We start from the raw sequence: 27,639 nt of genomic DNA on the forward strand, positions 1-27,639 counted from the left end.
CTGCCAGGTGAGCACGAAGGCTGGGCAGAGCCTCCATGTTCAGCTTGAGCAGAGCAGCAGGAACAGCTTGGGAAGCCGTGTTGGAAGCACAGGGTGGCTGTGGCCCCCAGAGCCCCCCTGGCTTGCTTTGCTTGCCTCCATACAAATTGAGAAGCTTCAGTCACAACCAGAACCACAAAATGCCCCAAAGCTCCTCTGCTTTTTGGGGTGGCTTTGCCATCTGTGCTGCAGGTCCACTGAAGAGTCACCCTTGGGCTTGCTAGAAATGACCAAGCCCAAGGCAGCTGTCATGGAGGCGAGCCAGCAAGCCCTGGCAGCTGGTCCCAAGCCTCACCTAGAGCTGGTGGTGCTCCTGGCTGTCGCAGCAAAGCATCCCAAGCTCCCAGCTGGAAAAGCAGCCTCTTCCATCCTCAAAGCTCTGGCAGCCTCCAGTTCATCTGTGGGAGATGAGGAAGACTTCTTGGTGGCAGTAAGCTCTCTCAGGGTGCAGGAGATGCCAGCTCTGAGTAACCACAGCCTGAAGACACAAGAACATGAGCAGCACATTTGGGTTACTCAGCTGGAAGCCACTTTCTCTCCACTGATTCCCTGGTTACATGGGATAGGAACATGGAATTGTGGAGTCATTTAGGTTGGTGACCTTCAAGATCACTGAGCCCAGCTGTTAACCCAGCGCTGCCAAGTGCACCACCAACACCACCACTACCCTGACCAGGGTTAGAAGCAACCTCGAGGTGGATTTTGAAGAGCTGCTCCCCAGGACAACAGGATCCAGACACCCACACCCCATCTTCCAGGGCACCCTTGCACACAGCTCTCAGTGACCTCCCTCGGCTGCTCCTCTGCCTGGGAATGCTTCCTTTCTGCTGGAGTCAGAGGGCCTCTCGCTCAGGCTACCCCACCAGGAGGTGCCAGGCAGCAGCAGCAGTGGTGGACACAGAGCACCAGTCCTGCCAAGTGCCATCTTGATGATGCAGCTTCTATAAAAAGCAAAACACTCTGTGTGAGTGCTGCGTGAGTGCTGCCCACGCCAGGACTTCCCAGGCACACGGGAACTTCTCCGGAGCTCTCGGAGCCTGCCAGCCTCCTGCAGCCTGGGGCAGCTTTTGAGGTTGGCAGCAACAAGCCCAGAGCTGGGGTTTGGGTTCTTCTGAAAAGCAACAGCAAGCAGAAACGTGTCCTGAAGCTCAGCACCGGTGCCAGGAGGAGACTAGACTGGGGCTGGCTAAGCTGTTTCTCCCAGTGCCCATGCTGGAAGGGCAGCAAGCTGAGATGTGCCCACTGAAGACTGCCTGCTATGCCCATAGGGCACAGCAGTGGCAAGGCCACATCCTACTGTTACCTGCTGGTAGCTGAGTACTGGCACATGGCCAGGGAAGCCGCTGCAAAGCACTGGCTGAGGACTTCCTTGACCAACAAGCTGTGGCTCCCCAATCTGTGGAAGGCAGAAGGACACAGAAACATAGGATCACAGGAGGGGCTGGGCTGGAAGGGACCTCCAAAGGTCACCCAGTCCAGCCCCCTCTGCAGTCAGCTGCGCTAGATCAGGTTGCCCATGCCTCAGGCTGTCCTGAAGAAGCTCATGCGGACACCCCCAGCCCCATGGAGGACCTTGGCCCTTCAGGAACCATCGGAGCTGGGCTGAGGTAGCTTCTGGGTGAGGCTGCCCACCTGGGGGACTCAGGAGCCCTCCATGCTGTGAGCAAGCATGGTTGGGCTGATGGTGCTCCAGCAGCCAGCTCTGTCCTTCAGCCTTTGCAGGAGCCACACAGCTCCTCCAACACCTCTGAGCACCAAGTTAAAGTGCTCAGAAGAAAGAAATTTGTTATGCTAAGGGTGGAGAGAGCCTGGCCCAGGCTGCCCAGAGAAGTGGGAGATGCCTTATGGCTGGCACCATTGCAGGTCAGGTTGTTTGGGACTGTGAGCAACCTGCTGTGGTTGCAGCTGTCCCTGCTGGCTGCAGGGGGTTGGACTGGATGAGCTTTGAAGGTCCCTTCCAACCCCACTCAGTCCATGATTCCATGAAAGATTAATTCTATCACCACATAATGAGATCATTAAGGCTCATTATCCTGCTCTATAGCTGGTTAGGTTGGAGTGAGCCCACCCTTGGCTGAAGCCCACACCACAGAGCAGGATAGCCTGGACACCAGCCCCAGCCTTGCCATCAGCCTCATCCAGCAGCAGAAACTGTTGAGGAGCACATCCTGCTCTCTGCCTCTGGTCAGTAGAGGTAGAGAGCTGCAGGCATGGCCTGGCACATAGCCTGGCATGCAACCTGGCACGTGGTCCTGCAGCCTCCTCTTGCAGCCAAAGTGACAGCAGGAGAATGTTTAGAAGCAGCCTGGTAGAGCAGGAGCTACATCACGAGTTGTCTGGACTCTGCTCCAGCTCAGACGGCCCTCCAGTGAGGCTGTGAGGTTTTGGGGTGACCCTGCACTCTGCCAGCCTGGCTAGGATGGGAAGGCTGTCACCAGCATCACCAGAAGAGCAAAACCCGGTGCCAGCAAGAGACACAGCACTGAGGGGTGGACGCAAGGAGAGTTGTGCTGGTCCTGGCTTTGCTGCACACAGGGAGTAGCTCCCTGTGGAGACATGGCTTGAAGCCGGAGAGCAGGAGCTGCAAGGCAGGGCTGAGCCCCAGCGTCAGGGGCACACAGGGTTGCCCTGTGCACAGGCAAGGCTCTCAAATGGACGATCTCGCCTTGCGGGGAGCAGTCCAGGTCCTGCTCAGGTTCCTCTGTCTTCATGCAGGGCATTCTCTTTCCTTGTCCCCTCCAAACACCTCCTCTCTCCTTGCCCCCCACAAAATCTCTTCTCTCCCTGCCCCTCCAAACATCTCCTCTCTCCCTATCCCCCTAACACCTCCTCTCTCCCTGCCCCACCAAACGCCTCCTCTTTCCCTGTCCTACCCAAACACCTCCTCTCTCCCTGCCCCCCTCCAACACCTCCTCTTTCCCTGTCCCCCCCAAACGCCTCCTCTCTTGCTGTCCCCCAAACAGCTCCTCTCTCCCCGTCCCCCAGACAGGTCCCTTCTCCCCTGAAGCGGGGGGAGGCTCAGGCTCTCCCGCAGCCTGACTGCCGTTTCCCGTGCGTGGGACAGGCTCTGTCCCCTGCCGCCACCCCCTTCCTGGCACCGCTGCCGAATATTTTGGAAAATGTTGGGAAGGCAGCAGTGAGTCACGGCTCAGCTGCGGGGCCTGGCAGGCTGGGCTGGCCCCCGGCCACCCCCGGGGTCACGGCACCCCGAGAGCAGCCCCAGCGGCAGCTCGGGGCCGTGGCTGTGCCCGCGGGGTGACAATTCCCCCCTCTTTCTCCTCCTCTTTCCCTCCAGCATCTCCAGTAAAGAGCTGACCGAGCTCATCGAGCGCCTGCAGAAGAATGCGGACCAGGTGGAGAAGAACATCGTGGAGACAGACTCCCGCATGCAGAACGTGAGCGCGGCCGGACACCGGGCGGCACCGGGCACCCCGCGGGCGGCACCGGGCACTCTGCCACAGCCCTGCCCACGCCGCTGCTGCTCCAGCTCCTCTGCCCTCCCTCTCTTTCCCCTCTCCCTCTCCCTCTCCCTCTCCCTCTCCTACTCATTCCCACTCCTTCTTCTAACCCCTCTCTTCTCTTTTTCTTCCTTTCCTCTTTCCTTTACTTCCTTTTCCTTCTTTTTCTTCTCCTTTTTCTTCTATTTTCATTTTCCTTTTTTCCTTTTTCCTTTTTTCCTTTTTCCTTTTTTCCTTTTTCCTTTTTTCCTTTTTCCTTTTTTCCTTTTTCCTTTTTTCCTTTTTCCTTTTTTCCTTTTTCCTTTTTTCCTTTTTCCTTTTTTCCTTTTTCCTTTTTTCCTTTTTCCTTTTTTCCTTTTTCTTTTTTACTTTTTCTTTTTTCTCTCCTCCCCTACCTTACCCTTCCCCTTCTCCCTCTCCCTCCCTCCATGATCCATAACAAAGAATCTTTGGTTCTCCCAGCTCATGGGAAGGAGGTGAGAGGATGCAGCAGGGCCCTAAAATTCTCCCTCCCAGGGCCAGGCAGAGCAGGGTTGTGCATCCCAGCACATGTCCCTTCCCAAGGAACATGGCACATCCCAAAGGGGCTGCCTTGGGCGAGAGGAAAGCAAACCCCCTGGGCAGGAGGACAGGAGGCAGCAGAGGTGCTGCCCATCTCTGCTGGAGAGACCTCTCGGACCCCTTTTGTTTCGCCCTTCCTCTGCGGCAGCGCTGGGGGTCGTGAGCTCCGGGCGGGTGGTTGATGCCCTTGCGAGGTCTCCTCCGAGCTCAGCAGCTGCCTGCTTGCTCCCCGTGTGCCTGCGCAGGACCTGCATAAGATCAAGGCATGCCAGCCGGCGCAGCACCGCGACCTGACGGCGCAGAAGCTCTCCGAGTCCGACAAGCTGCTCTATGTGCTGGATGGGGACGCGGCCGTCGCCCGCCACATGAAGCACCCGCAGGGGGACATGATCACAGAAGAGTTGAGTACCGGCGAGGGGAGAATGCTTCTGCAGGGGCTCTGCTCAGCTCCTGCCCGCAGTCAGGGGGTCACCACGGGCTTCTCTGCAGCCCGGTTTGCACTCAGACACCAAACCCGCAGCCACCCTCTGGCAGCTGCACGCCTGCAGGTGACAGCTCTGCAGGAAGCACGGTGAGGTGGGACCTGCCCACTCTGCAGGACCAAGCTCTACCCCAGGCCTGGTTTGCTCTGAGTTGGCATATGTGAAACCTTTGCCCTCTTCCTCCCCAGCTGATTGCACAACACAGCTGCTGCCCGTCTGTGTTGCCACCCTCACCCTTCCCCTCTTGGAGATCCCCTAAGGACAGTCCCTCCCGCCTCAATTCATGGGGGCCTGGGAGAGGGTCACAAATGCTAATGCTGGTCCAGGTCCACATCCTCCATCCCACCCTCACCTTTCCCCTCTCCGAGGTCCCCTAAGGACTGTCCCTCCCATCCCAATCCATGGGGGCCTGGGAGAAGATCACCTTCAGACACCGATGCTAATGCTGGTCCAGGATCCCACCCTCACCTTTCTTCTCTCTGAAGTTCCCTAAGGACAACTGCTCCCATCCCAATCTGTGGGGGCCTGGGGAAGGGTCACCTCCAGCTACCAACGCTAATGCTGGTGTGTGTGGGTCCACACCCTCCATCCCATCCTCACCTTTCCCTCTCTGCAGCATCCGGCAGCTGAAGGAACGAGTGGCAAACCTGCGTGTGAAACACAACCAGATCTACAGCTTCCCCCTGCAGCAGAACATTGAGCCCCAGGTCAACTGGTCAACAGTGATCGAGGAGAAACAGGTACCAAGGGCTCCAACAGGACCACTGCCTGGCCAGCAGCACCACCTGGGCAGGACCTCACTCATCTCCCCATGGAGAACCTCTTGGCAACCTTCTGGGCAACTTTCTAGTGAGCTCAGCAAGGAGCATGGGCAGGAGGTGGGGTGCTGAGGGGCAGAGGAGGGTATGGAGGTGGTGGGACAAGGCAAGCTGCTCAAAGTGGCACCACTGGCAGTAGCCCAGCTAGAAAGGAGAAGCTCCAGAGGATCAGAGGGCCATGGGGAACTGCTCCTTCAGGGGATGGGCTCCTAGGCTCCACCTGGCCATTGACCTCCTGGTTGAGCTTGGGTAAACCTCTGCCCTTCTGCAGCTGAGGCTAGAGCTCACACTCCCTCTGTGAGCAGTGTGATCCAGTGTCCTATGGGTGGAAAGGCTTCTTCTGACACCCAGACTGTGCTACCCCCTGCACAGGTCATCTCTCATCTTCCCACCACATATTTTGCTCAGCGGCCTTAGAAGAAGGATGCTGTTAGGTCCCTCCAGATCCTTCTCCTCCCCAAGCTGAACAAGCTTCAGCCTTTCCTCTTGGATCTTTGCCAGTCATCACCTGCTTTGGGCTCTACTCTGTGACCCTCACTGTTGATTTTGCCCCACTCCCTACACTCTTCCAGTCTGAAAAGGGTTAAATCTCCCCCTCAAACTGGCTCTCCCGTGGCCGATTTCACCCAACGTGCTCCTGGACACCCACTCCTAGAGGTGTTTCCCAGGTGCCCTGCCCTTGCCCCGCGGCTGAGCCAAGCCCTGTGCCCACAGGGCGCGCTGAGCAGCAAGGGCTTCGGGACCGACCTGCCGCTGGTCAACAGCCAGGTGGAGGAGCACAACATCTTCCACAACGAGGTCATGGCCATCGGCCCACACATCGCCAAGGAAGGCAACAAGGTCAGCTCCCTTGCCCCCCTGCCTGCTGCCCCCGGGGCTGGCCCTATCCCGAGCTGCTGCTGAAGGCGTGGGCAGTCCAGCACCCAAGCTAGACCCGGTTCCACTCTCCTGCAGCCTGGACCAGGTTGGGTGGGCACCTAGATCCACGCTAAACCTCAGAGCTCAGCACTCTATATCACATGGGAGGTTTACAGTGAGGCTAATCCCACACCCCACTCCCCACATCCTCCTTCACTACCGAGCCCCCACCAGGCCACTAATTTCCAGAGCTGTGCTGCTAACTCCAGCTCTGCTTCTCCTCTCTTATCAGGAATACCTGAGTGACTTCCAAGCCAAATACCAGAAGCTGCTGGTAAGAGACCTCTGGGATCCTGGGGGCCAGAGCCCTTTGGCACTGGTCCCTTGCTGGGATGGCCAGGCCAGCCCCCAGAGGGCCCATGGAGAAGAGCTTTGGGCTGAGTTCTGCCCTATGACCCTTGCCAGGCTGGCTCCCAACAACGGCAGCAGGACCTGAACTCCTTGCAGGACTACATGCAGCGCTGCACCAACAAGCTCTACTGGCTAGATCAGCAGGCCAAGGACAGGACCCACTATGACTGGAGTGACCACAACCTGGACTACCCCAGCCGGCGCCGCCAGTACGAGGTCAGTGTGCCCACAGCCTGCCCCGCACCTGAAGGGTGCTGCTGTCACAGGATCATGGAATTGTTTGGGTTGGAAAAGATCTCCAAGCTCATCCAGTCCTGCCATCAACCCAACAGTACCGTGGCCACCAAACCCTGACCCCAAGTGTCATGGCCACAAGTTTCTGGAACATCTCCAGGGATGGGGACTTCACCACCTTCCTGGGCAGCCTGGGCCAGACCCTGACCACTCTGGCAGCAAGGAACTCGTTCCTCGTCCCCAACCTAACCCTGGCACAGTTTCAAGTCATTTCCTCTCCTTCTGTCCCCTGGCACAAGGGAGCAGAGCCCAACCCCCAGCTGGCTGCAGCCTCCTCTCAGGGAGCTGTAGAGAGCAATGAGCTCTGCCCTCAGCCTCCTCTTCTCCAGGCTGCACACCCCCAGCTCCCTCAGCTGCTCTTCCACAGCCCTTTTCTCCAGACCTGTTGCCTTTCTCTTGGACCTGCTCCAGCCCCTCAATGTCCTTCTCGGAGTGAGAGGCCCAAACCTGAACCCAGTACAGGGACACAGTCACTTCCTTTGAGACAAGGGAGGTGAAGATGGGGGTCTGATCCGAGAGAGAAAAGCTGCCTTCCCTCATGCCTCAGTCTCTTTTCACAAAGCACTTTGAGATGTAGAGGTGGTAGCACAATGGGTAGAGAGGTTAATCCTTTCCTCTTGGCAAGAATAACACCACGAGGAAGCTCCACAACTTCCTCATCCTCCTCTGCCTTATCTCAGGGGTTGCTTGACAAGAGCCACATCTTTAGCAACATCTGCAAGGGAAGGAAAAGTGCAAGCTGCAGCAGGGGACCATCACACCTCGTGTCTTGCTCAGGCCTTTTCAGAGTAGCATGGGCTCAGGACACAGCCAGGGTCAGCTCTGCTGTCGTGGGGTTCAGTGTCTTGCCTCTCTCCACCTAGAACTTCATCCACCGGAAGCTGGAGGAGAAGGAGGAGGCCATCAACAAGCTGCACGCAGACGGGGACCAGCTGCTTGCCCAGAACCACCCCGGGAAGAATGCCATCGAGGTGAGCACCAGGCGTGGCCTCCAGCTTTCCCCCAGCCCTGCAGGACCCACCCAGCCTTTCTCCCCGGTGCCAGTGGGGCTCTCGACTTCACTTCCCGGAATGCCAAGTGGGAAAAAGTCTCCTTCAGCTGCAACTGTGCAAACACCATCAGGGGAGCTCAGATAAACCTGAGGAGCTCTTCCCATTGTCCTCATTCCTGTGGTGATTACCTTGTGCCTGCTGACCAAGGACAGACTAGGGTGGCAAGTTCCACCTTTGGTGAGAAGCTGGGCACAAGACCACTGGATTTCCACCTCCTTTCAGCCAGCCCTCTGTGTGCTCCCATCTGAGCTTTGGACTAGCTCCCCACGATTCCCAACCTAGCTTGGACCTGAGAGCTCCTGGGTGGTTTCAGGAGCAGCCTTGAGCTGTTTGCTCAAGGTGGAAGCTGGCACTTGCTGGTGGGCAGCTCGGTCTCACCTCTGACATAGGTGTCCTGCTAACAGCCCCCTCCCACCCCTGTGCTTCAGGCTCACATCGAGGCAGTGCATGCTGACTGGAAGGAGTACCTCAACCTGCTGATATGTGAGGAGAGCCACCTGAAGTTCATGGAGGACTTCCACAAGGTAACAGATGGGGCACAAAGGGCTACCAGATGGGTACCTGGTGGGGCAGCCAGGTGCTGCTGTTGAAGAGCAGGTGCTGGGCTGCAGGAGCCTCCAGAATCCAAACTATTGCTGCTCTGGAAACGGGGCAGAAGAGATTGACTCTAGTCTGTGGGGGCTGTTAAGGCTAGAAGGACCACCTTGAGCTTGCTCGAGTACCAAAGGCCACTAACTGCTCGGTTAAAGCATGACCTGCTCCAGTGCTGAGGTCCAAGCACCCCAGCCTGGTGTTGGCATCCTTGCTTGCAGGCCAGCAGAGGTATCTCATAGAGGTACCTCACCCCCAAAGCAAGGCATGGGAAGACCTTGCATGCTCCACTCGGAAGCAGAACAGGTCCAGGTGGGGAAATGACACCTGCAGAAAGCTGAGCTGTCCCTCAGGGAGTCCTCCGTGAGGACTCAGTGCCCAGCTGAGCTCAGCAGACAGATGTCTGCTGGATAAAGGGGACCCAGCAGGCAGGGAGGCTCTGCTGGGAGCAGGTCAGACTGGATTCCTCTCCCACAGCCTGGGCGTGCCAACGACGTGATGAGGCTGTTGCCAAAGCTCAGCTGTGGTGACCAGCCCAGGCAGTGCCTTTTGGGGAGATCTGCCAGAGAAGAAGTGCCCCAGGAGGTGGTTTGTGTGTGGAAGGGCTTGGCTCAGCCTTCTCCTCAGTGCTGCCAGCAGAGACACCATGCACCGGCATGATGCTGTCTGAGTGGGACACGACTGAGGGCAGGCAGAGGTGGGGTTGAAGAGCTCTGCAGGAGAGGAGACCACGGAACAAGCTTCCCCTGGTTGTCTCTGTTGCTCTGAGCATGGGAAACAATGATTCTTCACCTTCCCCCCCTAGCTCCTGGTGGCTGTCCCTGCTCCAGGACCAGGCTGCTGAGGTGGCTTTGCTCAGTGTTTCAGCAGGAGCCTTTCTCACCAGCCCTTGCCTTCCTGCAGTTTCAGAAGGACATTAAGGATGCCCAGGAGCTCTTGAAGAAGGTGGATACAGACCTGGACCAAAAATTCAGCCCGGAGTTCAAGGACAGATACCAGCTGGAGTCTCTCCTCCGGGAGCTGGACGTGAGTATCGGTGCAGGCAGGAGCACAGGGCTGGCAGCAGCAGCACCCAGTGTCCCCGTGGCACCCGTGGGAGGACATCCCTTCCAGTGTAGGCATCTTGCCCAGCTTTCTCCATGACGAGCAGCAGGACCAGGCTGCTGTCTCCCTTTGCCAGACCTTCACCTGCCTCTTCCTTCCCCTCTGGCTAGAAGTGGCCTCTCCCATAGCAACGTAATTGCTCACTGGGCTGGTTTGTATTTGTTCTCTTGTCGAGTTGGTGCTCATTAAGGGTGGGAGCATAATTAGACCTGCTGCCAGAGGAGGCAGTGGAACTTGCTGCGCTGCTGGGAGCCAGGCTGTCAGATCGCCCACTTGGGAAGGGCTGTGCTGAGCCCAGCTGCTGGCCCAGCCCAAGCCCAAGCATGCTGCAGCAGGCTCAGCTGATGCACATGTCCTGAAACAGCTGATAGGATCACAGCATGGGTTGGGTTGGAAGGGACCTTAGACAACATCTGTTTCCAACTCCTCTGGCAGGTGCAGGAACATCTTCAGCTAGCCCAGGGTGCTCAAAGCCTCATCCAGCATGGCCTTCTCAGAGGGTGCATCCACAACCTCTCTGGGCAGCCCGTTCCAGACCTTCTCCACCCTCACAGAAAGCAGCTTCCTCACACCTAATCTAAATCCTTCCTCTCCTGAGAGCTGTCCTTCTCCTGCTGGTGCTCCATCCCACTCAGCATTGGGGGATAACCCCTGCACAGCTGGACCTAGGAGCAGCTGTTGAAGAGCCTTTGAAGAGGGCTCCAACTAGAGTCAATAGCTGGGCATGGGGCTGTCCATTGCTGTGTCCCAGGAATTAGTCAGGCACAGGCTGCCCAGGGGGGTGGTGGAGTCCCCATGCCTGGAAGTGCTCCAGAAAGGGGTGGCCACAGCACTTGGGGCCATGGTTTAGTGGCCATGGTGGTGCTGGGATGCTGGCTGGACTGGTTGAGCTCAGAGGGCTTTTCCCACCCAAACAATTCTGTCTCTGTGCAGCCAGGCAGATGTGGCTCCCCAAACGAGGGAATGCCTGGTGGATAATGCCAAGGCACAGGCAGGAGCACAACATGGGGACAGTCCCAAGCCTCAGACTGGCTTCAAATGTGAGCAGGAGAGCACAGGAGCACTTGGTGTAGAAACTCAACAGCATCAGAGCAGGACCCAGGAGCTGTTTCCACCAGCACAAGCAAAACCAAAGCCCAAGCCTGTGTCAGCAACACTGGAACGAGCTCCTGGCCAGATGGGAGAGTACAGGAGCTCCTTCTTACCTGGTTTTGATCTTTCCCCTGTGCTAGGACCAGGAGAAGGCCCTGGAGAAGTACGAGGCAGTGGTGAGGTCCCTGCAGGAGCGCAGCCAGCAGGTCCTGCCCCTGCGCTACCGCCGCGAGGCACCACTGCAGCCTGTCCCCGTCGAGGCTCTCTGCGAGTATGAAGGCGAGCAGGTACCAGCCCCCAGCTTCCAGCTCCTCATCTTCCCATCTTCCTCATCTGCCTGCAGGGGAGTCTCAGCAGGCACAGCAGAGGGGCAGAATCCCCACCCTGCCCCTGCTGCCCATGCTCTGGGGATCAGCCCAGGAAGGGCTGGGGCTGGGCTGGCAGCACTTGGTGCCAGCTCCTGTCCAGCTCTGCACTCCCAGCACCCCCAAAGCCTTCATCCTCAGGGCTGCTCTCCAGCCCCAGCCTGGGTTGGTACTGGGGCTTGCCTCAGCCTAGGTGCAGGACCTTGCCCATGGCCTTGCTGGACCTGCTGATGTTTACACAGGCCACGAAGGAGCAGCTTTCAGCAGTGCCTAGCAGTGATGTCCCCTGCAGTGGGGACAGGGCGAAGGTTGTACTAGCCCTGGTGGGAGGTGGCAGAGCAGGTTTGGCAGCCCAGGAAGGGTCTGGGCAAGGCAGCCTCAGCCTGACTGTCACACACCCTGCAGGAGGTTGCGACAGCCTGGCTCTGTCACGTTCCCACGCTCCCCTTGCTGGAGTGGTGCAGATGTCCAGAGGCTCACTCCACCATCACCAGCACACCTGCAGCCCCCAGCCCCACCAACCTGCTCCTGGCTTGTGCTGGCACAGCAAAACCAGCAGATGCTAGAGGAGCAGCAGGGCCCTGGGGAGGACCAAGCAGCTCCAGCTGACTCCAACCTGCCTCTCCAAGGGGAAAGCCTCAGCAGAGCCTGGGAAACACCTTCTCATCTCTGGCCTGGTGGGGATGTGCTCGCTGGGGCAGCTGCAAGAGAAACTATGGCTTCATGCCTGGAAGCCCAGGGCAGGTGGAGCAGGCACAGGATGGTTTGGCAAGGAGCAGACAAGTAGAGATGGTGCTGAGGGAAGGGCTTTGTGCTGGTCCTGCCTCCCTGGCACTGCCGTTGTGGATGGAGCAGGACGGATTGTGGCTCCTGACCTGCTGCTCTGACCAGTTCTTGTCCCCCTACCAGGGCCAGATAAGCCGAGGAGCCCACTACACCCTGCAGAAGAACAGTGGAGACATCTGGGAAGTGGCAGACAGCTCAGGAGAGAAGATCAGTGCCCCAGGGGTCTGCTTCATGATCCCTCCTCCTGATCCAGAAGCCATAGCACTGGCAGACCAGTACGTGCCCCGCAGTGTGCCCAGCTGGACCTTCCCACAGCCACAGCAGCCTTTGCCCTCACCTCCACCAGCCCCAGGCTCTGCCATCAGCACAGCTGAGGGGCTCCTACCCTACTTCCCCTGCTCAGAGCCTTCAGCTTCCTCCAGGAGGGCCTCCTGCCCACCTCCTGCTTGCCAGATTCCACTTGGCAAAGGGGAGCCATCTATGTGTCCCCTCCTCTGGGCAGGGGGCTTTTTGGTGGGGGCAGCCACCCGTCCCTCCCTCAGCAGGCAGGTAGCTGCCACTGCTGGCTCTTCCCTGATCTCAGTCCTCTGGTGCAGACACTTCACCCTTCACCAACATGGGGTGAAGATGCCTCTCCCCAACTTGCTTCATGGTTACCTTGAGGGTCCAGGTCCCACAAGCCCCTCCAAAGCTGCATCCTCCTTCCTGGGGCAGCTCTGGGATAGGCTCAGGGGGTGATGGAAGAGCTGAACTCCAACCTCATGGCCACCCTTCCCTGTCCTGCAGAACTGCTGACCACTACATGACTGTGAAGGAGAAGACATCTAACTGCAAGAACATCCTCCAGCAGCGCTACGAGGGGCTGAAGGCTGACAGCATTGGAGGTGCAGCTCTGCAAGGGCACCTGGAAGCTTCTAGCCACGGGAAGGCTGCTCTAGCCTTGAGCTTAGGTGGTGGCCTGTCTTAGGAAGGTGTCACAGAGAGCTTCCCACCTCCTGAGGGTCCCAGGGAGCAGGGGGTTGGGATAGGTGCTGGGGCAGAGCAGCCAGGCAGGGCCCAGGCAGTGGAGGGGGATGTGGGGTTTGGACTCACCAGGAGGATGCAGCCCAGAGGCAGCTTCCAGCCAGCTTTAACCTGGCCCACCCTTTGCTTCCCAGATGCTGCGTCGGTTCGGGGACGCCAGCTGCTGGCAGGGCTGGAGAAGGTGAACAGCGACCTGGAGAAGCAGGAGAAAGCAATCACAGCCAACCTGCGGCCACCGCTGGAGCAGAGCCGGGCGGTGCAGGACAGCGCCGAGCGCTCCAAGGACCTGAAGGTACAGCAGGGGAGCTCCCAGGGCTTCTCTGCGCTGGTCCTCAAGTGCTGGGTGCTGGAAGCACTCCCTGAGCCCAGCAGCTCCTGGAGCTGGAATGATGCTTCCAGTGGAGCTGGGCAACAACCCTTTGAGAAGCCAAAAAGCCTTTGCCTGGCTCCAGCTTGGCAATGGAAGGTGGAAAAGGATGAAAGTGATGGCTGCAGAGTATGAGCTGGGTTTAGAGGAGGCCACCAAGATGATCAGAGGGCTGCATAACCTCCTCTATGGCAACAGGCTGGAAGAGTTGAGGCTGTTCGGCTTGGAGAAGAAAAGGCTTCAGGGAGACCTCAGAGTTGCCTGAAGAGAGTTGGGAAGGGACTTTGGACAAGGGCTGGGAGTGCCAGGACAAGGGACAGTGGTTTGAAACTGGAGCAGGGCAGATTTAGGTTGGACATTAAGAAGCTCTTCATTGTGAGGGTGGTGGAACACTGGAACAGGTGGTCCAGGGAGGTGGTGGAGGTCCCATCCCTGGAGACATTCAAGGTCAGGCTTGATGTGGCTCTGAGCAACCTGCTGCAGCCGGAGCCGTCCCTGGTGACTGCAGCGGGGTTGGGCAGGGTGGCCTCTAGAGGTCCCTTCCCACTCAGTGCATTCTATGGTTCCGTGAAGAGATCAAAGCCCTCGGGTTTTGAGCCCATCCGTGTCCTGAGTGCAGCAGGGACACTGACTTTGCCACCACCCTGACCAGCTCAGAAAGAAGAAGGATGCATGGTCCAGGCACAGCTTCTCCTGGCAGATTTGCTCCCCTACGCACTGGCATTGGCCTCATCCTGCTCCTTTCCTCTCCTTTGGCTCCCTAATTATGCCAGGCTTCATGCCACAACCCTCCCTTGGTTTTGAGGGAAGGTCTGACCCTGGTTACATCACCTGCCAAGGGCTGTGCCACAACCCAGATGCCACCACAAGTGAAAGTGAATTGCTCCAAGTGCCTGCAGCACTTTGCTGCCCAGGCACGGGCTCAGCTGCCAGGCTGCAGAGCTCCAGAGGAGTCCAGCACATTGCTGACAGAGCTGGGGCTGGTGGAAGCCAAGCTCCAGCTGGAGTTTCCATGCTCAGAGCTAGCAAGCCTGCCCCAGAGAGACACAAGTCACAGAAGCATGGAATTGTTTGGGTTGGGAAAGATTATCCAGTCCAACCTTCAACCCAGCACCACCAAACCCTGTCCCCAAGTGCCACGGCCACAGGTTGCTTCAACACCTCCAGGCATGGGGAATTCACCACCTCCCTGGGCAGCCTGTGCCAGTCCCTGACCACCTTGGCAGCAAAGAACATTTTCCTCATCCCCAACCTAACCCTCCCCTGGCACAACTTCAAGCCATTTCCTCTCCTTCTGCCCCTGACACGAGGGAGCAGAGCCCAACCCCCAGCTGGCTGCAGCCTCCTCTCAGGGAGCTGTAGAGAGCAATGAGCTTTGCCCTCAGCCTCCTCTTCTCCAGGCTGCACACCTCCAGCTCCCTCAGCTGCTCCTCCCCAGCCCTCTTCTCCAGACCCTTCCCCAGCTCTGTTGCCCTTCTCTGGACCTGCTCCAGCCTCTCAGTGTCCTGGGCAGTGAGGGACACAAAGCTCAACCCAGGACTCAAGCTGTGTCCTCAACACTGCCCAGCACAGGAGCACAGTCTCTGCCCTGCTCCTGCTGCCCACAGCATTGATGATCCAGGCCAGGCTGCTGGTGCCCTTCTTGCCCACCTGGGCACACCCTGGCTCATCTTCAGCTGCTGTCACCCAGCACCCCCAGGCTCTTTTCTGCTGGGCACTTTCCAGCCACTCTGCCCCAAGCCTGGAGCCTTCCTGGGGTTGCAGGACCCAGCACTTGGCCTTGTTGAACCTCATCCCATTGGCCTCAGCCCATGGCTGCAGCCTACCCAGAGCCCTCTGCAGAGTCTCCTTGCCCTGCAGCAGATCAACACTGCCACCCAATTTGGTGTTACCATGAAGTCAACAGAAAGTGAACACAAACCACCCTTTATCCCATGCAGGGCTGGGAGGCCTCCTGCCATCAGACAGAGGCCTTCAGCCCTGCCCTCCCTTCTGGAGCTGCAGAGCCCAGGGCCAGCTCCTGCCTGGGCACCAGGTCCCAGCCGCGTTGCTTTGCCCCCTTGCAGAACATCACCAACGAGGTTCGCCGCATCGAACCCGAGAAGGTGCGGAAGATCCAGGAGTGTGAGGCCTTCATCGAGTCCGTGCCCAACACTGGCAGTGCCACCCTGGTGAAGAGCAAGGTGGAGAACACCAACAAGAAGTACGACCGCGTGGTGCAGCTGCTCAGCGCCGCCCAGGAGAAGTGAGCCACGGCCAAAGGGGCACGGCCACAGGTGGGATCCTGCAGGAGGTAGGGGCAGGGGTGCTTGAAAACCTTTCCTCTTGTGCCCATACAGAGTTGAGGTGGCCACGAACCTTGAGAGGAGCCTCCAGCAAGGCCGGGACCTGCTGTCTACCTACGAGAACAAGCTGGTGACAGATGACACAGTGCCCGAGGACCCGCGGGTCATGGAGCGCAAGAAGGAAGAGCTGCTGGTGAGTGGCTGCTGCAGGCAGCTGCCTGCCCTGCTGGTGTGCTCCAAGCACAAACCCACTGCCCAAAAGCTGGGGTCACTGCTGCCCACCTCGGGAGCTCCAATCAGTTGGTCACCAGGTGGCCTCCTTCTTCTGGAGATGAGGCCTCAGCTTAACTGCAGTTAAGTCCAGGAGCCAGAATTGTGCCCTCGTGGCCAAGAAGGTCTATGGGGTCCTGGTGTGCATGAGGAAGAGTGTGGGCAGCAGGGCAAGGGAGAGTCCTCTGCCCCTCTACCACAGCTGGAGCCCTGGGTCCAGTCCTGGGCTCCCCCGTTCAGGAGAGGCAGGGAACTGCTGGAGAGAGTCGAGGGCAGGCTGCAAAGCTGCTGAGGGGCCTGGAGCAGCTCTGGGAGCAGCAAAGGCTGAGAGCCCTGGGGCTGAGAGCCTGCAGAAGAGTAACCCTAGAGGGCATCTGAGCAATGCTCAGCAAGAGCTAAGGGAGCTGTGGGAGGCAAGAGGCTGGGGCCAGACTCTGGGGCAATGGGCACAAATGCACCTAGGGCCATAACAAGGGGCAATGGGCACAAAGTGGCAGCCAGGAGGTTCCATCTGAGCAGGAGGAGAAAGTTGTTTGTTGTGAGGGTGCTGGAGGCCTGGAGCAGGCTGCCCAGAGAGGCTGTGGAGTGTCCTTGTGTGGAGAGCTTCCAAGGGCAGCTGGACACTGTGCTGCTGGGCAAGCTGCTGTGGGTGCCCTGCTTTGGCAGGGGCTTGGGCTGGATGATCTCCAGAGGTCCCTTCCAACCCCACCCTGCTGGGATTCTCTGCAGCTCCAATGCAGCAGCTGCAGTGATAAATGTAACCATGGACAACCTCTCTTGCTTTTTCCACAGGCCATGGGCACTGAGCTTCAGTCCAAGAAGTTCCTGCTCAGTGAAGCAGAGCAGAACTTGCAGAGGACCAAGTCCTGCTCCAACACCCTGGCCAGCAAGTTCCAGGAGCACTGCCCTGACATCGAGCGGCAGGAAGCTGAGCTCTACAAACTCAACCAACGTTTCAACAACCTCAGCAAGCAAATTGACCACAGGTGAGGCTCCAGGACCACACCTAGCTAGGGCTAGACCAACCTGGAGAGCCAGGATATTTACAGTGAGCTTGGAACCACTCTGCAAGAGTCAAAACACCCAACCAGGCTGTGCTGCCATCCACTGCCATCTGGCCAGGCTGAGAGCTGGGCAGAGGGCACCTCATGAAGTTCAAGCAGGGCAAGTGTAGAGTCCTGCACCTGGGGAGGAACAACCTCCTGCAGCAGCACAGGTGAGGGGAGACCTGCTGGGGAGCAGCTCCTTGGGGAAGGGCCTGGGAATGCTGGGGGACAGCAGGTTCCCCATGGAACAGCAATGTGCTCTGGTAGCCAAGAGGCCAATGATGTCCTGGGCCCCATAGAGAAGAGTCTTTACAGCAGGGCAAGGGAGGTTCTCTCTCTCTCTGCCCTGGTAGGGCTTCCCCTGGAGTCCTGTGTCCAGTTCTGGGCTCCCCAGTTCAAGGGCAGGGAACTGTGTGAGAGAGTCCAGCAAAGGGCTGTGAAGATGCTAAGGGGGAGTGGAACAGCTCTGTGATGGGCAAAGGCTGAGGGCCTTGGGGCTGTTGAGCCTGGAGAAGGGCAGCCTGAGAGGATCTGATCAATGCTGATCAAGACTCCAAGGGTGGGTGTCAGAGGGATGGCACCAGGCTTTGTTCAGTGGTGCCCAGTGATGGGACAAGGGGTAACAGGCACAAACTGGGATGGTGGAAGTTCCACCTGAAGATGAGCAGAAACTTCTTCACTTTGAGAGTGATGCAGCACTGGCACAGGCTGCCCAGAGAGATGGTGGAGTCTCCATCTCCGGAGACATATGAAGCCATCTGGATGCTGTCCTCTGCAACCTGCTCTAGGTGAACCTCCTCTGGCAGGGGAGGTGGAGTCAAGGACTTCCAGAGGTCCCTTCCAACCCCTATTGCTCTGTGATAACACCTTCACGGGAAGGAGAAATTGCAGAAGGGCTTCTAGGGACAGCTGAGGAGGAAAGAGATGCTCTTGGTGTAGTTCCACCAATCCTGGCTGGGGAGACCTGGGCAGCCTTTGGGGCTGAATGTTCCTCCAACAGAGATGGGGACTTTGGCAAGAGAACAGCTCCAATCTGGGAGACCTGGGCAGCCTTTGGGGCTGAATGTTCCTCCAACAGAGATGGGGACTTTGGCAAGAGAACAGCTCCAATCTGGGAGACCTGGGCAGCCTTTGGGGCTGAATGTTCCTCCAACAGAGATGGGGACTTTGGCAAGAGAACAGCTCCAATCTGGGAGACCTGGGCAGCTTTTGGGGCTGAATGTTCCTCCAACAGAGATGGGGACTTTGGCAAGAGAACAGCTCCAATCTGGGAGACCTGGGCAGCTTTTGAGGCTGAATGTTCCTCCAACAGAGATGGGGACTTTGGCAAGAGAACAGCTCCAATCTGGGAGACCTGGGCAGCTTTTGAGGCTGAATGTTCCTCCAACAGAGATGGGGACTTTGGCAAGAGAACAGCTCCAATCTGGGAGACCTGGGCAGCCTTTGGGGCTGAATGTTCCTCCAACAGAGATGGGGACTTTGGCAAGAGAACAGCTCCAATCTGGGTCTTTGGGGAGCAGGGGCAGAAGGGTCGGGGGGGGGGAGGTGTTTGTGGAAGACCCTGGAGGTGTGAAGGTGGTGAAGCTGAGCTGATGTCCCCCGCAGGACACAGACCCTGCAGAAGGCCAGGAGCGCCTATGCCAACTACCGCAGCAACTACGACAGTGTCAGCAAGTTCCTCTGCAACGTCCCCAACTACGAGCCCCAGGAGACTGACAACATCCAGCAGGTGGAAATGAAGCTGAGGAGTCAAGCGGTAAGAGCCCCTGAGAGCAGCCCCGGGGAGAGGAGAAAGGAGCAGACAAGGAAGAGAGCTTAGGCAGCTCCTGCTGGCAGCATGGAAATGTGGCATAGGATAGCTCAGGTTGGAAGGGACCTCAGAGATCAGCTTCTGCAGCCCTCTGCCACAGGCAGGGACACCTCTCAGCTAGACTCAGCTGCTCAAGGCCTCCCCCAGCCTGGCCTTGAACACCTCCTCTCAGCACCCTCACACTCAACAGCTTCCTCAGCTCCACTCTAACCCTGCTCTGCCTCAGCTCCAAACCATTGCTCCTTGTTCTGGCTCAGACACCCTCAGCAGAAGTCCTCTGCAGCCTTCCTGCAGGATCCCTTCAGGCACTGGCAGGCAGCTCTGAGGTGCCCCTGGAGCCTTCTCCTCTCCAGGCTGCACACCCCCAGCTCCCTCAGCCTGTGCTCACAACAGAGCTGCTCCAGCACCTTATGAACTTGACTGAGCTTGACTGTCTGGGAGGTGACATTGCCCAACCTGTGCCTTGGTGACACTTGTCAGCTGCAGGAGGTTGGAGCTCTCAGGGTCGGGATTTTAATGGCAGCTCTCAAGGCTGCATGAGGCCTTTGGCTTTGGTGTCCCCTTTGATGTGTCTCTGTTCACGCCAGGCGCTGCTCAGCGACATTGCAAGCAAGGAACAGGAGGTGCAGAAGGTCTCTGCCACAGCTCAGCAATACCAGCAGGCAGTGAAGGTAAGGACTGCAGTGCTGCTGGTGGGGCAGCTGCTCTGGAAGCAGGGATTGGGTCAGAAGGGACCTGTCAAGCTCATCCAGTCCAACCCCCTGCACACAGCAGGGACATCCCCACCCAGAGCAGGCTGCTCACAGCCCCACACAACCTGAGCTGCAGTGGTGCCAGCCATGGGGCAGCTCCCACCTCTCTGGGCAGCCTGGGACAGGCTCTCCCCACCCTCAGGATCAAACATTTCTCCCTTCAATCTCAGTCTCTGTCTTACAGTTCAGACCACCCCACCTTGGCCTGCCACCACAGGCCCTGCTCAAACCTCTGTCCCCAGCTCTCTTCTGACCCCTTGAAGCACTGCAAGGCCACCAGGAGATCTCCCTGGAGCCTTCTCCTCTCCAGGCTGAACACCTCCAACTCAGCCTGGCTTGACAGCAGAGCTTCCACCCTGCCAGCACTGCTGTGACCTCCTCTGGCCCTGCTGCAGCAGGTCCCTGTCTGTGCTGAGCACTCCAGAGCTGCCCCAGCACTGCAGGGGGTTCTCAGCGGGCACAGCAGAGGGGAAGACTCAGCTATGTCCTACAAGCAGCCACCTAAAGCAAGTCTGGAGTCCTTGCTCAGTCATCTAAGGAGCTAAACCCAGGTCCTATCTGCTGTGGTGCTGACAGGGGGTGGCCACTAACATGGTAGCTGACTCAGGTTTCCCATTTGGGACACCAGGGTCTGCACCTCAAGCCCAGCATGGGTACACTGGAAGGTCAGCACGCCCCTGCAGCTCTGCTGCTGTGGGCACAGAGCAGTGTCCAACTCAGAACCTGCCTCTGGAGGTCCTAACAACAGTGCCCCAGGTCCCACCAAACTCAGCAGCTGGCCTAATGCAGAGGCCAAGGGAAGAAGTCGCTCAAGATGGGTTTTAGGAAGGAGGCTGTGCATGGAGGCCACCACTGATGCTGTTTTTCTCCTGGGAACTTCTTCCCACAGGACTATGAGCTGGAGGCAGAGAAGCTGAGGTCCATCCTTGACCTGGAGAACGGCCGCAATGGGTACACCAGCAAGAAGCCCAGGCTGCAGTCCCCAGCTGCCAAGGTGAAAGAGGAGGTGAGCAGGGGGCAGCCTGCAGCAAGCAGAGGACAGCAGAGCAGAGCCGTGGGGATGCTGCAGACAGCTCTGTCTGATGCTGGGCACCAGAGGGAAGGGCAGAGAACTGGGGTGGGGAAGGGATTTGTCATCATTCTGAATTCATCCACTGGTGAGGACTAGGCTGGATGTAACACAGGATCTAGCACCTCCTGGGAGGACAAAGGGGAGAGAGCAGCCAAACCCCTGCAATTCTTCCCCTGCCAGGACTTTGAAGCAGAGTCAGATCTCACCACCACATACCTTGTGCTGGACAGAGATACCTCCAAACGCAGCCTGATTCTTCAGGCAGGGTCTGTGGTGCCTGCTTCAAATGCATCCTGCCTGTAAAAGCAGGCACAGGTGTCCACCCACGGCCTGCCAGCAGGGTGGGGTTGGAAGGGAGCTCTGGAGATCATCCACTCCAACCCCACTGCTCCAGCAGGGCACCCACAGCAGCTTGCCCAGCAGCACAGTGCCCAGCTGCCCTTGGAAGCTCTCCACACAAGGACACTCCACAGCCTCTCTGGGCAGCCTGCTCCAGGCCTCCAACACCCTCACAACAAACAACTTTCTCCTCCTGCTCAGATGGAACCTCCTGGGTACTACTTTGTGCCCACTGCCCCTTGGCCTGGCCCTGGGCACTACTGACAAGAATCTGGCCCCAGCCTCTTGCTCCCCACAGCTCCTTTATCTCTTGCTGAGCATTGCTCAGCTCCCCTCTGGGGCTGCTCTTCTGCAGGCTCTCAGCCCCAGGGCTCTCAGCCTTTGCTCTTTCCAGACCTGCTCCAGGCCCCTCGGCAGCTTTGCAGCCTGCCCTGGACTCTCTCCAGCACTTCTCTGTCTCTGCTGAACGGGGGAGCCCAGAGCTGGACCCACAGCTCCAGACATGGCCTGACTAGGGCAGAGTGAAGGGGGAGGAAAACCTCCCTTGCTTTGCTGGCCACAGTCTTGTTCATGGACACCACAAGACCATTTGCCTTCTTGATACGGGGGCACATTGCTGGCTCCTGGGGAAGTTCTTCCTCAGCTTCATCTCTTTGCATTTCTTGAGTAGGAGCTGTGCAGTGTGCCCCTGACAGTGCTTGTGGCACTCTCACTCCCTCAGGTTTGCTACTTCACCACTGTAGGTCTCTAGAACACCCATGGTTACTTCTTCAGGGCCCTGCCTGAGCACCCGTGGCCCCACCACCTCTTCTCAAGGCCTTTTTGTTCCCTAGGAAGCCATTCTGGCAGCCAAGTTCACCGAAGTCAACGCCGTGAACAAACAGAGGCTGCAGAATCTGGAGTTCGCCCAGAGCCTCCTGCGGCAGGTAAGGGATGCCCAGGAGCAGTGGGGCATGGAGGGGGCAGTCCTGGCAAGAGCACACTTCTGTGCCTTTGCTATTACAACCTGAACTGGAAACCAGGCTGGTGAGTGGCTCATGACCCCAAGACACTTCCCCTATGGGGACAGGTTGGGAGAGTTGGGGTTGCTGAGCCTGGAGAAGAGAAGGCTGCAGGGAGACCTCAGAGCAGCCTTCCAGTGCCTGAAAGGGCTGCAGAAGAGCTGGGGAGGGACTTCTGATAAGGACTGGGAGTGCCAGGAAGAGGGACAATGGCCTTGAGCTGGGAGAGGGGACATTGAGAGTGGAGATGTGGAAAAAATTGTTGACAGTGAGGGTGAGGAGAGACTGGCAGAGGTTGCCCAGGGAGGCTGTGGATCACGGAATGTGATCTGTGGGTTCGGAACTCATTCTGTCATTCCATGATCTGCAGCCTCCCTGGAGGTGTCTGAGGCCAGGCTGAATGAGGCCTTGAGCTGCCTGGGCAGGTGGGAGGAGTCCCTGCCCATGGCAGGGAGTTGGCACTGGATAATCTTGAAGGTCCCTTCCAACCCAACTCATTCTAGGACTGATCAGGAGACAACCACATCAGACAGACAAACCCCTCTGTGCTCCCCAGCTCCTGCTCCCCCTAGGAATCTCCAAGTGGTTTTTAATGCTTCTTTTGCCAACCTCCTGCCAGAATTCATGCCCCTCATGGCTGAAAGTTTTGCTCTGCCAGCCACAGGCATCACAGGTGCCACTTCTCAGGCTGGGCACCCCCAGAGCAGCTAGAAAGCAGCCTGTTTGCCAGGGCCCCCAACATCCCCAATTCATCTTCCTGCTGCCATTCTGTCACAAGTGGCACAAGAAATAAGCACCACAATGATTCTTGTTTTGAGGGGTTTGACTCCCTGTGCTTTCTTCAACCACAGCAACCAGAGGTCCAACTGACAGCAGACTGTGTCCAGACGAAAACATCTGCAAGACCTTTGGAGGAAGTCTGGAAGCTGAAGAAAGAGCTTGAGGATGAGACTCAGCGTCGGCAGCAGCTGGAGGCAGAGATCCAAGCCATTCAGAACAACATTGTCCACCTGCAAAACCAAAAGCCCCAAGAAATGGTTGTGAAGAAAGAGTTGCTGAAGAAAGTGCCTGACCCTCAGCTAGAGGAGAGCTTCCACAAGCTGCAGCAGAACCTAGCAGAGGAGCAGCGCAAGAACCAGGTCTTGCAGGACGAGCTGGAGGCTCTTAAGGTCAGGCTGCGCATCTTGGAGCATGAGAAGAGGGAAGGAGGCCAGGAGTACATCGTGAAAGAGGTGCTGAGGATTGAGCAAGACAAGGCTCAAGCTGATGAAATCCTGAGGCTCAAAGAAGAACTGGAAGAGCTCAGGAGGCAGGAAGGAACCAGAGAGAACGAAGTCATCCTCCTGCGCCAGCAGATCTCGGTGCTGTCCAGCGAGAAGAACAGGGAGCAGGAGAAAGTAACGGAGAAAGAGGTGCTGAAGCTGCAGAACGACCCTCAGCTGGAGATGGAGTTCCGGATGTTGCAGGAGAACAAGCAGAGGGAGAGTGCCCTGAGGCAGAAGCACGAGGAAGAGCTCAGCTTCCTGCAGGACAAGCTCAAGCGGCTGGAGAAGGAGCGGGCCATCGCCGAGGGCAAAATCACCGTCAAGGAGGTGCTGAAGGTGGAGAAAGACCTGGCCATTGAGAGGGAGGTGAACGAGCTCCGGCGACAGTACGAAGATGAGAAGTCCAAGGGTCGCTCCAATGAGCGGGAAAAGGCTGAGCTGCTCAGGAAGATTCAGCTGCTGGAGGAGGAGAACTCCAAGGTGGTTGTCCAGGAGAAGGTGCGTGAGATTGTGCGCCCTGACCCCAAGGCAGAAAATGAGGTTGCCAACCTCCGTTTAGAGCTGGTAGAGCAGGAGAGAAGATACCGAGGTGGGGACGAGCAGCTGAAGAGCTGCCAGAATGAGCTGGCTGCTCTGAGGAACAGAGGACCGCTGGTAGAAGTCAAAGAAGTCATCAAGGAGGTCATTAAGTACAAAACTGATCCAGAAACCGAAAAGGAGCTGCAGCGACTGCGGGAGGAAATCATCGAGCGGACAGGAGCCATTGAGCGAGCTGACCTGGAGATCTACCAGCTGAAGCAGGAGATACAAGCTCTGAAAGACACCAAACCCCAAGTGCAAATGAAGGAAGTGGTTCAGGAAATCCTGCAGTTCCGGGAAGACCCCAAGACCAGAGAGGAGGTGGAGTCTCTGAGAGCACAGCTAGCAGATGAACAGATGAAACACGTTGACCTGGAGAGGGAGCGGCTACTCCAAGAGGAGAAAGTAAGGCAGAGGGAAGAAGAACTTTCCCAGGTGAAGGAAAAGGTGGTCCAGCAGGAAGTGGTGAAGTACGAGCAAGATCCTGCCTTGAAAGCGGAGGTGAACTCCTTCTCTCAGAGCATCGAGAGCGAGCTGAAGCAGATCGATGGGCTCCGCGAGGAGCTGCGCAAGCTGCAGCGGAGGAGGTCTGAGCTGGAGCGGCAGCTGGAGGAGCTGGAGAAGGAGAGGCAGGCCCGCAGGGAGGCTGAGTTGGAGGTGCAGAGACTGAAGATCAGGCTCAGTGAGCTGGAAGAGCAAGAGAGGGAGACAACGGAACGAGTGACCGTGAAGCAGAAAGTGATCCTTCAGCAAGACCCCCAGCAAGAGAAGGAGCACTCTCTGCTCAAGCTGGAGCTGGAAGAGGAGAAGCACCGCAGGCAGGTCTTGCAAACTGAACTCGAGGCCCTGAGGAAGAAGCTGCTCTCCTTGGAGAAGATGGAGGTCAAGGAGAAGGTGGTCTTTTCAGAGAGCGTCCAGGTGGACAGAGGGGACACGGAGTATGAGATTCAAAAGCTGAAGAGCAACCTGGAGGAGGAAAGCAGGAGGAAGAGGGAACTGGACGCAGACATCAACCGCCTGGAGACCAGGCTGTCCGAGGTGGAATTCAACAACTCCAAGTCATCAAAGGAGCTTGACCTGCTGAGGGAGGAAAACCACAAACTGCACCTTGAGAAGCAGAACCTGCTGATGGAAACCAGGAGGCTGCAGTCAGAGATTGAACTGACAGCAACGGAAGCTCGGGATCTGAGGAACATGACCCATGTGGACAGCGGCATAAACCTGGACTCCAGATTCCAGGCTTTGGAAAGGGAGCTGGATGAGCTGAAGCAACTCTCCAGAGAAAAGGATGCGGAGATTGAGCAGCTCCAGAACCGCCTCAAGACGGTGGCTATCAAGAGGGAACAAAGAGAGAACCACCTGAGGCGCTCCATTGTGGTCATCGACCCCGACACAGGCAAGGAGATGTCTCCAGAGGAGGCTCACTTGTTTGGCCTCATTGAATGGAGCCTCTTTGTCAAGCTGAAGAGTCAGGAATGTGACTGGGAGGAGATCTCCATCAAGGGCCCCAATGGGGAGTCGTCGGTGATCCTCGACAGGAAGTCGGGGCGAGAGTTCTCCATCGAAGATGCCTTGAAGAGCGGGAGGCTGAGCACGGCCCAGTACAACAGTTACCTCAACAAGGAGATGTCAATCCAGGAGCTGGCAGTCCTGGTGTCTGGCACCACTTACACAGCTCTCCCTCCACTTTAGAAAGCCCAGAGCAGTTGGTCCGAGCTGCACCGCTCCATAGGCTCCCGGATCACTGCGACTCCTTCTCCTTTGCCTCTTCCAAGCTGCTCCAGCCTCTGCCCCAGCCACGCTCACCCAGCCACGCTGCTGCTTGCTGTTGCCCACTGCAGAAGAAAACCACTGGTGTAGTGGGGGACACGTTCATCAGCACTACAGCACCACCTTCTCCCCCTCTTCATCCCTACCTGGTCACTCATCCCAACAGAATCCGAGAGAAAAAGCCTTAGGATGTAGAAATGTGAAGCTCAAAGACTCAGTACAACCTGAAGCCCAAAACTTGGTAGAACCTGAAGCCCAAGGACCCCACAGAATATGAAGTTTGAAGACTCAGTAGAACCTGAAGCCCAAGGACTCAGTACAATCTGCAGCTCAAAACTTGTTAGAACCTGAAGCCCAAGGACCCCACAGAATATAAAGTTCAAAGACTCAGCAGAACCTGAGGCTCAAAACTTGGTAGAATCTGAAACCCAAGGACTCAGTAGAAGCTGAAGATCAAAACTTGGTAGAACCTGAAGCTCAAAAACTCAGTAGAAGCTGAAGATCAAAACTTGATAGAACCTGAAGCTCAAAAACTCAGTAGAAGCTGAAGATCAAAACTTGATAGAACCTGAAGCTCAAAAACTCAGTAGAAACTGAAGATCAAAACTTGATAGAACCTGAAGCTCAGAAACTCAGTAGAAGCTGAAGCTCAAAACTTGGTAGAACCTGAAGCTCAAAAACTTAGTAGAAGCTGAAGCTCAAAACTTGGTAGAACCTGAAGCTCAAAGACTCAACAGAAGCTGAGCCCAAAAGACTCAGCTGAGCCTGGAGGCCAAGGACTCAGTAGAACCTGCAGTTTCCTCAATGTATACTCAAGCAGTCACTTAAAAAGCTGTATCCAGTGTTTAGAGACTGAAGCTGACTCCATGGTGACCAGCAGGAGCTGGTGACACCAGCTGCAAATTGACAGGCCAGCCGGGTTCACTGTGGACACTGCCTAAATGATGGGGACCATCCGCTAAGAAGCCCAGCTCTGGACAGCCAAAGGTGTGCCACACACCTCCATCTAGCATGGCCACAGCAAGCCCTGAAGAGGCTTTGCTCACCCACCTGCCCACAGTGCTGGGGATGAGTGGAGCAGGTGGCATTTGATGGCATCAGCCCTGGATCCGGGCAGACGCATTCCCATAGCAGAGGTCACCAGAAAGCACCTGGGAGACATTGGCCAAGCCCAAGAGGGCAGAGCAAAACAGGCAGCTGTAACCCACAGCAGAGTGCCTTCACCTGGTGGCCCCAAGCCATCCCTGCTGGTTTTTACTGGTTGGAGTTCCATGGAGCTCCAGGGTTCACCACCTGCCTGGGGGGATGGGGAATAGAGGGGAATTCTATTTATAGCACCAAATAAAAGCGCAGTGGGTCCAGGCAGAAGGTTGGAGACTTCTTTGTTGCTGCCAGCACCCTCCTGAGCTTTGTCCATAGGAGATGGTGCCACCAAGATGGGGCTGGAGAACCTCCCCCTGTGGGGACAGGCTTGGAGAGTGGGGGCTGGTGAGCCTGGAGAAGGCTCAGGGAGACTTCAGAGCAGCCTTCCAGTAGCTGAAGGGGGCTGCAGGAATGCTGGGAAGGGACTTTGGGCAAAGGCTGGGAGTGCCAGGCCAAGGGACAATGTCTTTGAGCTGGGAGAGACTGAGAGTGGGGATGAGGAAGGTAGAGTTTGCAGTGAGGGTGGGGAAAGATTGGCACAGGTTGTCCAGGAAGATGTCAAAATCCAGGCTGGATGAGGCCTTGAGCAACCTGGGCTGGTGAGAGGTGTCCCTGCTCATGGCAGGGGGGTGGCACTGGATGATCTTGAGGGATCTTTTCCAACCTGAATGATTCTGTGATTCTGTTGTGGGGGCAGGATTACACATCCTCCTTCCCTGTGCTCCTGCTGATGCTCAAAGCTGACTTCCATGGGGTTCAGGCCCTGTGTCCTTCTCTGAGCTAGAGCAGGACCGATCCTGCTCAGTGCTGGCACTGCCCAGCACAGGCCCTGCTCACTGAGGCTCCTCCTGCAGCTCAGGGCACAGGACATTCTGTGATTTACAACCTCCCTGGACAAAACCTCTTTTGTGTTTTCCCCACCCTTACTGCAACACTTCCAGGTTGGACCTACCCCCACACGGCTCCTAAATACCTGCAGGGCCAGAGGCTCAGCTTAGAACCCTCT

General features: G+C 57.4%; 1 protein-coding gene across 1 annotated transcript in view; it reads left to right on the forward strand.

Annotated features, from left to right (window-relative positions):
* Positions 1-26,858, forward strand: part of PPL (periplakin) — a 36,933-nt gene extending 10,075 nt beyond the window's left edge. The window contains exons 2-22 of the mRNA XM_064153172.1: positions 3,335-3,434; positions 4,304-4,458; positions 5,157-5,280; positions 6,073-6,198; positions 6,509-6,550; positions 6,682-6,843; positions 7,785-7,892; positions 8,402-8,497; positions 9,468-9,590; positions 10,901-11,047; positions 12,035-12,186; positions 12,698-12,795; positions 13,069-13,226; positions 15,368-15,546; positions 15,641-15,779; positions 16,649-16,842; positions 18,508-18,658; positions 19,300-19,383; positions 20,354-20,470; positions 21,709-21,801; positions 22,728-26,858. Coding sequence (XP_064009242.1) covers positions 3,335-3,434; positions 4,304-4,458; positions 5,157-5,280; positions 6,073-6,198; positions 6,509-6,550; positions 6,682-6,843; positions 7,785-7,892; positions 8,402-8,497; positions 9,468-9,590; positions 10,901-11,047; positions 12,035-12,186; positions 12,698-12,795; positions 13,069-13,226; positions 15,368-15,546; positions 15,641-15,779; positions 16,649-16,842; positions 18,508-18,658; positions 19,300-19,383; positions 20,354-20,470; positions 21,709-21,801; positions 22,728-25,412 — 5,233 coding nt within the window. The 3' untranslated portion in view covers positions 25,413-26,858. The remainder of the gene's footprint in view (positions 1-3,334; positions 3,435-4,303; positions 4,459-5,156; positions 5,281-6,072; positions 6,199-6,508; positions 6,551-6,681; positions 6,844-7,784; positions 7,893-8,401; positions 8,498-9,467; positions 9,591-10,900; positions 11,048-12,034; positions 12,187-12,697; positions 12,796-13,068; positions 13,227-15,367; positions 15,547-15,640; positions 15,780-16,648; positions 16,843-18,507; positions 18,659-19,299; positions 19,384-20,353; positions 20,471-21,708; positions 21,802-22,727) is intronic.
* Positions 26,859-27,639: the final 781 nt, after the last annotated feature.

This window comes from Pogoniulus pusillus, chromosome 13 (genome assembly GCF_015220805.1).
Source record: "Pogoniulus pusillus isolate bPogPus1 chromosome 13, bPogPus1.pri, whole genome shotgun sequence".
Taxonomy (NCBI): Eukaryota; Metazoa; Chordata; class Aves; order Piciformes; family Lybiidae; genus Pogoniulus; species Pogoniulus pusillus.